Source organism: Hirundo rustica, chromosome 15 (assembly GCF_015227805.2).
Source record: "Hirundo rustica isolate bHirRus1 chromosome 15, bHirRus1.pri.v3, whole genome shotgun sequence".
Lineage (NCBI taxonomy): Eukaryota > Metazoa > Chordata > Aves > Passeriformes > Hirundinidae > Hirundo > Hirundo rustica.
In genome coordinates this window covers 7,542,498-7,554,959 of record NC_053464.1, presented here as the reverse complement: position 1 = coordinate 7,554,959, position 12,462 = coordinate 7,542,498, and the positions used below count along the sequence as shown (strand labels likewise).

The window sequence follows — 12,462 nt, the reverse complement described above, 5'->3', positions numbered from 1 at the left end:
CTGGGTTCAGTTCTAGCTCAGGCTGCTTGTCAGCTGCTGCCTTGGGCCAGCTCTCTTTGATCAGCTGCAGGACTCTGGCAAAAGCTTTGCTTTATCCTCTCCATGTTGCTTAGAATTCAAATGTGTTGGAGGAGATATTGTCATTTTGGATAAATGGATTGAGTCTTCACTGCTGAAAGAAGGGGAAGTAAGAGCAAAACTGACTCTTTGTAGAGTGTTGATCTCAAACAAAAGATTGGATTTGGGTGCTGGAAGTGAACTTTGGAGGAAGACTGCAACTTTGGGCTGAGCTACAGAGATGAAACCCTTCAGAACCTGTTCATGTCTTAGGTAGGGCTGTACTACTGAGTGCTTTTTAGTTGTTTCGTTAATTGTTGTTTGTATTGTTTTGCTATGGCAAGATGGGAACAGCAGTAATCGAACTGACAACACGAACAATTAAAAAAGGAGGTCTTTAAATGTCTACAAATATTTCCTTTGTAGAATTCCATTTCATGTCTACTTCTTATGACAAGGGAATTCCCTGGTAGCAGCATAAATCCTTTCCTTTTAAATGGTAAATGCCCAGACTGTTTCTGGTAGGAAGAGACCAAAGCTCACTGTTATTCATGAGATTACCGAATCATTAATGGGATAAAGAGCCACAGAATTAGAGTAATCTAATTTTAATGTTTTTCCTATGGAATAGGGAGGAGGCTTTTGACTTGGTAAGTTGTTTCAAAGGACCAATTCTCTCCCATTAATGTTGATTTAAGTTTTGTCACTTAATCTATTGTATTATTAGGCTAGTGGAATGTCACTAAATAAGTTCAGCTGCTCTTGGTTCTTACCGTAATCTCTCCACCTCTGCATCATCTACAAGAAAATCTCTTTTTTGTACCAGTCGATGAATCTTCTGAATCAGTTCATCCTCTCTTTGCTTCTCCATCTTTGTTTTTTCTTTTTCTGGTCAAAAACAGAGAAAAAAGTGTATTACTTTGGGCTCTGGGGAGTGTGAGGGGGTGGTGTAGGACGTTGCAGATGTTTGAGAATCAACTGCTGATTGAAGTCAATGGATTTGCAGACCTGAGTCACCAAAACCCCAGCAAGCCGGGTCACTGCCTCTGCTCTCTTCACTTGCTGCTGTTGACTCTGATCAGCTTAATGGTCTGAAGGCTCTGTGGGGGTTTGCCAAGCCTGCTTTAATACTCAATTACTCTGCAAGACATTGCTTGGAATTTTTTTTAAGAGCTTTGGCAAGAAAATATTTCAAGATGCTTTGTTAAAATCCAATGTACGAACTCCATTTGACCTCAGGGGAAAGGAGATCACACCAAAGGGAACTATTTCTCTGTGTTTCAAGACAGCTTTGGCTGTTGAAAACAACACTTTTTTTCCTACTCTGATAAGGCAGGTGAGCTGCAAATCCTCAAAAATAGCATCAACTGTAAAATGTGGAAAAATAAATGCAAGTTTATTTTCCCTGTACTTCAAAAATCTGAGTAATTAATATATGTCCTTGTCAATTGGCCAGTCTGGAATGGCTAGGTTATCTATAAGCAACAATTTTTGTGGCGTGAAAGATGTGCCTGTTGCAAACTAAAACTCATAAATGTTAGGGATTACAGAGCTGTCGTTTCAGGCTATAAAGCAAATGTATTTAAGACAGAACTCTTCAAAACTAGCAAATGCAGCAGAGATGAGAAAGCCAGAGGCAAATCCAAGCTCACATATTTCTCCAAGAAGCTGAAAATTTTCATCAGCTATGAAGACACTTTGTATTAAATCAAGATTTCGGGGTTTGGGCAGTAGAACTGTGTTCAGAGAACTGCACAATTCAGTAGTGAGAGCTGGGGGAAGAGTGAGCTGCCTGCAGTCTGATGCACCTGAGCTGTGTTGTGTCTGCTGATTTAAGTTATAAGACATTTTTAAATAGCTAAATTAATCAGACACTTGTAAACAATTGTTTTTAGTGCAGATTTTAAAAAAAGAATGCTTAGAACCTGCTGCTCTTTCTTGCTTGGTCTCTTATGGCTAAGAAGCATGGATCCTCCTCACTTCTGGAGGTAGAAGCTACTTTCTACTTCCTTTCAATCTATCCTTTTCCTAAATTGAGATGTGCTCTCCCATTATATCCATCAGGAAACTGTCTACTAAAAATATTAATAGATGTGGCAAAATATTGCATATTCTGTGTACTAAAATACTGACTCCATATCTACTGAAATTGGCTAAACTGTGTCTACTGAAATCAAAGAGCAGTTCTTTTTACAAATCTGTGTTCTTACAGGAAAATTATGGTAGAAATCCTGTGAATTAATCCGTTTCTGGAAAATGTTTTTCCAGGTTAGGCACATGCTGTCTCGGCACTTAGTGCCAGCAGCTGCTTTGTCTTTGTTAACACCCAGCTCCTGTGATCCTGCCTGGAGATGCTGCTGCTGGAACTTCACCGGTTGGGCTCTTAAGTTTGCTGAGATTTGCAAAGTGTCGGTCGCTGCTTGAGGCCTTGAGACTGGAAAATCATTTCTAAAAGATTTAAAAGAAAAAAAAAACAACCAAAAACCAAACAGCAGAAACACCAAAAGAAAGCAAGCTGATTAACCCTATCTGTTAGTTAAAAGTCTGGACAGGAAAGCTTGCAGGTCAGAAAAGGGAGGCAAGGGGCATCATTCACAGATACTTAGGATTTGTAATCCTTTCCATTTGAACAAATGAACCAACTGTTTTATTATTAAAATGTGACTTTTACTAAGAAGTATAAGGAAAGGAAAAATAAGAAATATTATTAATCTATTTCTGTTAGGTGCAAAATGTGGCAAAGTTCTTACACAGCTGAGAGTGGGTGGTTTCAGAGCAGACCTCTTTCCTATGTCACAAGTGACCTTCTCTCTCCTTTCTGGGGACAAAGTTGTCCTTCAGAGTTGCTCAATAAAATGTGAGGAGGAAAAATGAGGATAACCAAAGGACAGTCAAAACCTGGACTTCATAGTTAAGCAGGGGCAAATTATTTCTGCAGGGTGCTGGAAGCTGTGCAGTGAGAGGTGCTGTAAATGGTGTAGATGCAGTTGCTGAGTGTTTTGCAGGATCTGTCTGGTTTTTTCTGGAACAGAGTAGGGCTGTTGTGGATCATCTAAAATGGCAAAGCTGAAATTCTTCTCTGATGGCAGCTGGAGTTTTGAGCCAAGCACTGCAGAACTGCTCACAACTCTGTCCCTCCTTCAAACAGTGAATTTGCAGAGATTTATGGCAAAACACAAACCAGAGTTCTGGGCCTTGCTTTCTGTAGAAACACGTTCTTCTTGATCCTAGAAAGTAGATTTAACTACAGGTGTGACAATGGATTGGTGTAGCAAGGAAAAAATCAATCACATTATAAATCCTTCTCCTCTCCCTCTTTTATCTCTGGTATCTCAGCACTTGTCTTTTCTGCCTGACAATCTCTGTGCCACTTGGTTCCCTTGAGATTGCCGAGGGAGTGCAAGAAATAAGGAATGTGCTCCTTGTTTGAGTGATATTTGCAGGGTTGCTGCCATGGGAGCAGTGAAATACAGCATGAAAAGAAATTTAGAGACAGAGATTAGAGATGGGCAGGGAAAAGGGAATTAAAAATAAGGACTAGAGGAAAGAGAGATGAAACTCCACCTTGTGGGGAGGAGATTCTGACTGTTGGGGCAGGGGTGGGTGATGCAGGGGTGGGGATGGTGTCAGGAACACGAGTATTATCCTAATACTGGATGGAGACAGCCATTACCTGGGATTGCTACCAAACTCTGCAGCTCTTGCTTAAGGTTCATAATGTCTTTGCACAGCTGGATGTCATCCATCCTGCAGAAACAGAAAAAGCATGGTCAGACATGCAAACTGCCCTCTGTGTTGATGGAACTGGCCAGATGTCAGCTGAATACATGACCTGGGCCTTGCCTGGGTCTGTCAGCCTGAAAATGGATCCTGACACTCTTCACTCCCCTTGCTTAACAGAAAGCAAAGGGTATTTAATACTGAACGCCCTTTGAGCCCTTGATGACTCGAATTACTGGCTCTAATTTGTATGTAGGTTCATACCTGTCACTGTGGATAATTTCAGATGCCTTTTACTTTCTTGAACATCAGAGAACTTTCTGGAATGGGCACCTGTATCCATAATGGTCCTGGGAAAAGACAGGTGTGCCATATTGCACTTACTGCAGCAGGAGTTTTCATTAGGGAAAGAGCAAGAATAGCAGAGAGCCTGGGAAGGGGCAGCAGAGGGTGATGCTTTATTTGGTACAGCCAGGCCAAGGTTCATATTCCACTACCAGCTTTCCTTGGGACCTCACTAATAATTCAGCTCTGACACCAGAGATCTGGAAACTGTCATAATTTGGCATTTATCTGTTTTTGAGGGTTTGTGCCTTGGGTGAATGTCCTCCATGGTTGATGTTGAATGCTTCAAATCCTCGGTATGTGCAGAAAGTCCATTAATGTCAAGACACAGAAGACGGCTTAAAAGGAAAAAAAAGTAACATTAGCAGAATCTGGCACCTTCAGTTCTCATTGAAACTGCTGCTTCTCCCGAGGGCTGCCACGCTGAATCATTCCCCTGGAAGGTGGCAGCCCTCAGCATTAGCTTCCTGGCACAGGTTTTATTGCAGTGTCTCAGCCACAGAGGCAGCCAAAGGCTCAGGTGTTGGCTCCAAGGGCAGCATCTGGGGCTTCCATTTTGAAATCACCCCCTGAAGAGCACAAAACCCAGCCTGTGCGATTAACTGTACATTCTCGGCTTGGATCTCACCAACATTCTCTTGCCCACGGATGTGTGAGTTCTGTTTTCCACAATCCTGGCCCTCAGGGTGGGTTGGCTGCTGCCTGAGCACCCGAAGGTGCCACCAGAGCAGGGGCTGTCACCGCGGCACTTCTGGAGAGGAAGGCTGAGGGATTCGAGCGTGTGCGTACGTGAGAGCGAGCCCCCAAAGGACAACGCAGCCAAATGATTGAATTAAGTGAGGAGTGGAAAAAGGAGGTGTTTCTGGCACAAATAAGACTTTAATCACAACCCGAGAGCTTTTATTCTCCTTGCCGCCTCTGCGAGGAGCGCGGGTCTCTGCAGGGAGCTGTCCTTCAGCTGCTTTGCTCCTGGCAGCAAAACGTGTTGATCCCTCTGTTATTTACTGCTTGGGTTAACTCCATCTTGCCTCTTCTGCTACTTTCACTGTGCCACGACAGCTATTCCTGCTGCCTTTTTACCTCTCCTCCCATGAAATACCTCTCCTGATAATCCTCATTGCTGACCTCTCTTCCTTCTTTGTGTACCCCGTCACTTCCACTGGGATCTGCTCTTTCAGTGCCCATCTGTCCTGTAAGACTTGGTTTTATTGGGAAGATCAGCATGTTTGCCTCAGGACTAGTGCAAGGTCCTTCGCTCTGTGTGTTTAGGACACTTGGAGGCAGAGATGTTTTTACTGATGAATATTTTTACTTAGGCTCCCCCTATTACTCATGCTCATCGCAAGCAAAGCCTGCTTTCCTCCTGAGATCCATCACACTAAACGGCACTGAAATTACTTTTATCAATTAATCTTAAACGTTGTCCTCCCAGGAGAGTCAGTATTCCAAATGTGCTGGGATATGAGCAAGCCTCACAGCTCCTTATCTATTCAATGTTCATGCACTTTGGCTGTCATCTCCATACATTTGACTAAGATGACCGTGCCTAACAAAGATGACGGTTTCTTGGCAAGAAATGTTCAATATTGAACTGTATTCAAATGACATCGAGCCACACTCTCAACTGCTGAAGAGAACAGTGAGTTTCTACAAAAGAGATCTCTGTGATAGACAGAGAGGATTTTTTTTTCTGATTCAAAAGATTTGGCTTCATTCTGAGCAGCTCTGAAATACACTAATTAAAATACTTTACTATATCAGTTTGGCTCCCTGCCCTCACTAAGGAACTCCAAAAAGCTAATGGCACTGCTCTTCTCTGAGGATTTTCAGGAATTTAAAATGTCACCAGCAGTATATTCCAAGTGAGCAAGATCATTCATGTTCAGTAGTCCCTACAGTCCCTGTGCCTAATTTGTGGCAAAGGTACTGGCCACATGTTGCAACTTTCACTGCACTTTCTCCCCCTTGATTTGGCTGGTTTTTAATCTGACTGCAGAGCACGTAGCTGGTACTCCACGTATATTCTTAGCACCTCTTGTTCCTGAGACCTAAACTTTGTTGCTGCCTTGTAACACACAGCAGAGAAGTAAATCCGTGGCCAAAGCACTTTAGGTCTGTAACAGCTCTGTGACCACACAAATTCCAAAGATCACAAGTCAGATGACCTCTCCAGAGTCCCAGTTCTGCAGGCTGGTGCATTGTGCTGATGGACAAGAACTGAACCTACCATCTGCACCAATCCCCCTAAGCACATGGAACATCTTTGCTCCCATCTGTGTCAAACAGCCTTTGTGTTTCATCCACTCCACAGGGCTGATTAGGAAAAAAGTAATAAAAAAAAAGGTTAAATAACAAAAGGGAGGGCTGAGGGACATATGGGACCATGCCAAAGCTTCATCTAGCTGACTTAATGAAAGCAGGATCTATGGCTGCTTGTAACTACAAAGCACATCCCACATCTGCTAGCAAATAATACTGAATGCAGGGTGACAGGTGCTGCCCTGGGCAGGAGTTTTCTTGTTGCCCTTGAAGAAAAGGGAAGAAGAGGAACTCCTGGAGAAGAAATCTCTTGGAAGTCCATTCAGTCTGGTATTATGAACCTTCCTTTCTTTTTCCCCTTATGCTCTGGATGTTGGATGTGAGTAATTACAGGATTCCCAGAAGAAGTTAATGCTGCTTCTGAAAAAAAATAAAATAAAATAAAATCCCCATGTAGTATTTCTCATTTGGAAGCTGGATGGTCAGCAGGGTTTGACTGAGAGCATCTTGGTATTACTACCAGACCTCTATAGGAAGTAAAAAGAGCTTTTGGAAATTTTAAGGAGAGCAGTCTGCAGAGTAGAGGAGAAAAAATTCATTTGCGCCCCCTGCCCTACAGAGGTTTTCTCTCTTTTCTGGAAGAGATGGTACATTCTTTCCAGTCCCTGTGAAAACACTTTTCAGATTGTAGAAAAACATCAGTGAAGCAAACAGCAGTTACAATATGGCAGTTTTTCCTCCAGAGCTGAGCTTTAAATGTCTGCCCAGGAATCCTAAACACATGAATTATGAGTATGATAAAACATTTCTCTGGTTAGGAGCCCAAATCCATTCCTGAAGTAATTGCAACAGTTTTGAACTAGGGATGAATTCTCAGTGTGCTTTCGTGTATTCCTGACATGCTCTGTGCACTTCTGCTTCTCTCTTTCCTGATGGCTTATTGCAGAACCCCCTCTGTATGCTTGGAGATACCACCCAAGCACGTATTATTCTTTTCTCTCTTGGTATTTCAAGCTATATCATCACAACCTACAAGCAGACTCTCTGTTTGCCAGAAAGAAACAACAACAACAAAAAAAACCCAAACCTCATAACGAATAAACAGCGCAAGCAGAAGATTTTCTAAACATGTGACAAAATGACAGGAAAATAAGCGGCTGGGGAGCCTGCAGTGCTCTGGCACAGTGACTCAGCCCCATCACATGCTCCTGTGGTCCAGCTACCAGGGGAGAGTGCCCCGGGGCTGTCCTTGCCACCCCATCCAGCAGAGAGGGGACAGCAGGAGTCACCTCTGCCGGGCCCCTCTGCACCAGGGGGAGCAGGGACGGAGAGCACAGCCCTCCCATTCAGCTGGGCCCTGGCAGGCCCCAGGGGCTGTGCGAGCCGATGGAGGCGGGACTTGGAAAAGAAACATCCTGTACCAGACACAAAAGAATTGTTTTGTTTTGTTTCAGTAAAAATTATTCCTCAACAGCTGAATTTTTCTACCTTCTTTATAGCCAAGAACACCGAACTGCCCAGTGTAAGACCTAGGTGCCATCTAGAGACATGCATAGGAGAAAAGCAAAAATTGGAGTGAAAGCTCACAGAAAAATCAGCAAACACTCCCCCTTAATGGTCAGCCAAAAAGAAGAGATGGCCAACAAGACTGACAAACACTTTGTATTTGAGTGTAAGAACTATTAGTAACACCTACATAAGCATCAAATATCATTTCCATTGATTTCAGGATGAGCAGAGCAGTTCAGTGTGTCTAGAGAGCTTCTGCCTTTGCTGAATGACTTTCAAAGCTAGAAATAGATCTGTGCTCCCTCTAGCATATCTGTAAGAGGAGGTCTGAGATTCCTTTGTTTTCTGTTATTGGATTAAAGTGCTTGAAGTTAAAAAAGGAATGTGGACTGGGTTTGCTGGTTTCCTTCCCTCACTTCCAGGAGGGCTTGCAGGCACTTAGATTATTTTTAGTTCTGTTTTAATGCATTCCTGCCTCTGGAGTAAAATGCTTGTAATTGTTAGAGTTTCTGAAGACTTTGATAGTGCCAGCCTAGGAGCTGGCCTGACAATCAGGTGTCATGCTAAGTCACAAGCTGACATGATTATGTAACTGAAGGTCTCCATGTAGGGATGAAAAGATCATCTCCTTGGTGGAGTCTCCAGTGAGCATGCTGAAACCAGCCAAGAGCAGCCAGTAGTGATGGAGAAATTCTGAGGATTGAAGTAAAGAGATGTGTAAAAATAAAGAGGATTGCTACAGAGATGGGGATGATGTCAAGCTGCAAATTCAAGGGACTTCAGTGGAGGCTGCCTTTGGCTACTGCAGGTGTTTGTGGCTTTGCCAAAGCTGTGGGGAATCTGCAATGGTGAAAGTGTTCTTGGGGCTACAAGAGCACAATAAATTTATAGAATCACAGAACTGTTAAGGTTGGAAAATGCCTCTAAGATTATAGAGTTCACCAGTTACCTCAGCTCTGCCAGGTTCACCACTGCACCACGTCCCCAAGTGCCACTTGCACACGCCTTTTGAACACTTCCAGGGATGGTGACTCCACCACTGCCCTGGGCAGCCTGTTCCAATGCCTCATCACCCTTTCAGTCAAAAAACCTTGTCCTTATATCCAATCTAATCCTTCTCTGTGCAATTTGAGTCCGTTTCCCCTTGCCTTGTTGCTTGTTGTGTGGGAGAAGTGACCGACCTCCACCTGATGCTCCTCTTCTACATTTGCCTCCTTTTTGTCCCCATCAGCTTGGCTTAGTTACTTACATCTTCTAATTATAAATCTGTGAGATCACAGGCAACATTTAATGAATACAGAAGGCCTTGTTTGAGTCATTATGGTGTGTGTTTATCACACTGTTATTTAGCTCAGCACCTGGTGCTGCTGGGGCTGGAGGACACAGAGCTGGCAGTGAAGGTAACAGATTGCTGACCAGCCTGCTTGGCAGGGCAGCTCACAAATCACAGGTCCTGTGATTAACTTGCACTATTAAAGTGTCCAACTTTCCTTGTTGAAAGTGCTCTCTGCTGGAGGAACAGTGCATAGAAGCTACTGAAGCACAACCTGCACAGTGATGTAATTCAGCTGTTGTTTCAGAGAATCGAAGATGGCATTTGAAATTCTCAGTCCCAGAAGGTTGATATTTAAGGCGTATTTCACATAAATTCAGAACAGTGTCTAGAGAGGCTGTCTGTTTTTCATTTTCACTGACATTGCTAAATTCTCTTGAGCATGGCCATCTCCTCTGCCAGTTGCAGAATGAATCAATAGTAACAAGAGGAGTTTTCCTGAAATTGCCCCACTGTGGAGGGGAATATTTCTCCACATGGCAAAAATTGACTAAGTTAATTTGTCTAAAAATGTATAGACAATAGAGAAGTCAGATTTAAATTCACAAGGATCAGCCCTTTGCAGCAGCACACAGAAGATTCTACGCTAAAGCACAGGGCCTGGTTCATTTGAACTACTCTGGTAGTTCTATTTTTGGATATTAGGCACCAGAAGGAGGAAACTCTAGGTCTGACTGTGCATTGTCTCCAGCAGAATCGATGACACATTTCCTTCTTCATTTGCCTTCATGTTTGACCTTTTCTTATTTTTAAAACCAGAAAAGCAACTATTTGTTATCGCAGCTGAAAAGAATATAAAGGTTTCTGGTATAAAATTAAACACTGACAGTCCCTTCCAGGGCTTTTCAATTCACTGGTTACTCTCCCATTTATAGCAGAAGACAAGTGAGAAGGACCAGTGAAATACCAGAGGGCAAGAGGGACACTTTATTACAGAACATCCTCGCCCAGAGGAAGCTGAGCTGTCCAAAAGGGGGCCCAGGATCTGTGAGTGCCACGTGTGCCTGATGTGCTGGGGTGGTCTCCAACCCACTGTACCTTCCACTCATGCAAACCAGAGCACCAAACCAGGTGGCCAAGAACTGGGAAGGGGAAAACCGTTTGGGATAAAAGGTTACAACTGGAAAGACAATGCTAAATTTCTGCATTAAAAATGACAATGTCAAAGATCAAAGCTGCTCCCTCTTCTGTTAACAGCATTTTGTGACAACCACAACAGATTCAATGTAGAAAATACTGTTCAAAGAAAATTCTCTATTAAAGAGCTATTTTTCTAGCCGTCCAACAGAGACAATGACGATTTTTTTCTAAGACAAAAACATCTCACCTACGAAGTTTACAATTAATTAAATAATTTCTAAATTATATGTTTATTGTTATATACCGCTAAAAAACTGCTTTTCCTTTCAGAGTATTTTAATGCACCATTTTTACAACCACACATCTGAAAGTATAATGTGTTTTCCTCTGGGGTTGATGGTCAAACAGGGCAAAGGAGAGGGGTCTGCAGAGAGATCAAACTGAACTCAGGCGCTTTCTTCCCTCTTGGCAAGCTGATCTCTGTACTCTTAGCTCCAAGTGCACAGTGCAGAACTTTGCAATCCTGTGCTGAACTGATCTTCTAGAGGCTTCCAGGCTTCCTGTGAGGAGCTGGGAGACTTGAGAGAGCTGGACCTTACAGGAGTTCCCAGCTCTACAGTGGGCAGAAGAGCCTGTGCCACAGCAGGCTGTATCAGAGGGACAGCCATGGTGTCCCTCTTACAGCTGGGCTTGGTGGTTTTCCTACTGGTGCCTTACCTTATGAAGAGGACAACATGACATTTATATTTATTGAATAATATGTATCATCACACAACTGCCTCCTTCTCTACGGCCTCCCCAAGTCCATCCTATGTTCCTGGAGCAAAATACAATCAGGAAGAAAAAAAAAGGAGGGAAATCACAATAAGTGATACTGTATTGTTAAGATTCCAGAACTGTGAAGGAGAAAAGATTTATTGCTCCTTTCCATGAAAAGATGGATCTTATCAGAAAACACTGACAACAGCTCTATTCATGAACAAAACCCTCATTTTGCTGGTCTTATTTATTTACACTGCAGTAACAGCAGGGTGCCAAACTCAGAGACAAGAACCAGATGCTGAACACATAGGTAAAGAGTCCCAAGGGAATTCCCTGCTTCACCTTAGATGACAGAAAACAGCTAATATGCAGCACAAAGAAAGAAAAGGAGCAGCAGAAGAATCAAAAGTACCCAAGAAAGCAAAGGTCAGAGCACCTGCTTAGCAGTAATATAACCAGTGAGTTACCACTGCTGTTCACACCTCTGGCAGCCTGTTTAGCTCCTTCCACTCTCCCTCCCTCTCACCCTTCCCCCGGGTGATGCTCAGTGTGGGGCTCTGTTGCCACACGAGGCACAAAACCACTGAGAAATCAGAGCTGATGTCACATTGGTGAGACACTTGTAAGAGTGTTAAAGTATTTGGTTCAAAAAGGAATTAAAATTTGAAATGAACTTTGTTCATACAAAGACAGCGGTTACTGCTGCCTCTTCTTTTCTCACCTGAGAATGGAACACTCCATGTACACATTTTTGTAGTACTTTGCAGCATTACTTTCTGAGTTCAGCCAGTCATGAGACTGCTTCATATCCCACTTTGTGTCTACTAGATTTACTGCACTCTAATTAAAACATGGGATTTCTAAGTTGGTTCATTTAAGGTTGTCATCACCAAGGGAATTAACCTCCCACTTCAGCAGCTCTTGTGTACTCTGGTGCTGCTTCCCTTAGCAGTGGTTGCATTAAGGCAGGCAGGCAGCAGAGATGCCTTTCTGTATTTAAAATACCAATGTGCTGTGCATAGTGCAAATGACATAAAAGTGAGACTCCTATCTGACCTCTGTGAATGCTGGTGTTCTTAAAAGGAATGTGGACTTTATATTTTTCTCCATGAATTTGCCCTAAGTTTGAGGTTCTACCATTATACCCAATATCCTCCAGAATGATCACAACTGACTATCCCACCTCTAACTACTCCCAGCAGTGGATACAACAATACCACAGCAGGACAACGGAGATTTATGGGGTTTTGCAAACTGGGGAAGGAGAAAGGTGAAAAAGGCAAGTAAAGAACAAGTAAACCTGACTTGAAGCAAGAGAAAGAAAAACCAAACTAGGGAAAAATGATGTACTCTGGACAGCTAATGAAGCTGTGGGACTGCAAAGTCAAGTTACAGCA

At 43.0% G+C, this 12,462-nt stretch overlaps 1 protein-coding gene across 1 annotated transcript in view; it reads right to left on the bottom strand.

The window, feature by feature from the left end:
* The window catches only part of BMERB1 (bMERB domain containing 1), a 46,210-nt gene that overhangs the window by 5,111 nt on the left and 28,637 nt on the right, over positions 1-12,462 (bottom strand). Inside the window, exons 3-4 of the mRNA XM_040079473.2 lie at positions 3,731-3,804; positions 831-945 (exon numbers count right to left, since the gene is read on the bottom strand). Coding sequence (XP_039935407.1) covers positions 831-945; positions 3,731-3,804 — 189 coding nt within the window. The remainder of the gene's footprint in view (positions 1-830; positions 946-3,730; positions 3,805-12,462) is intronic.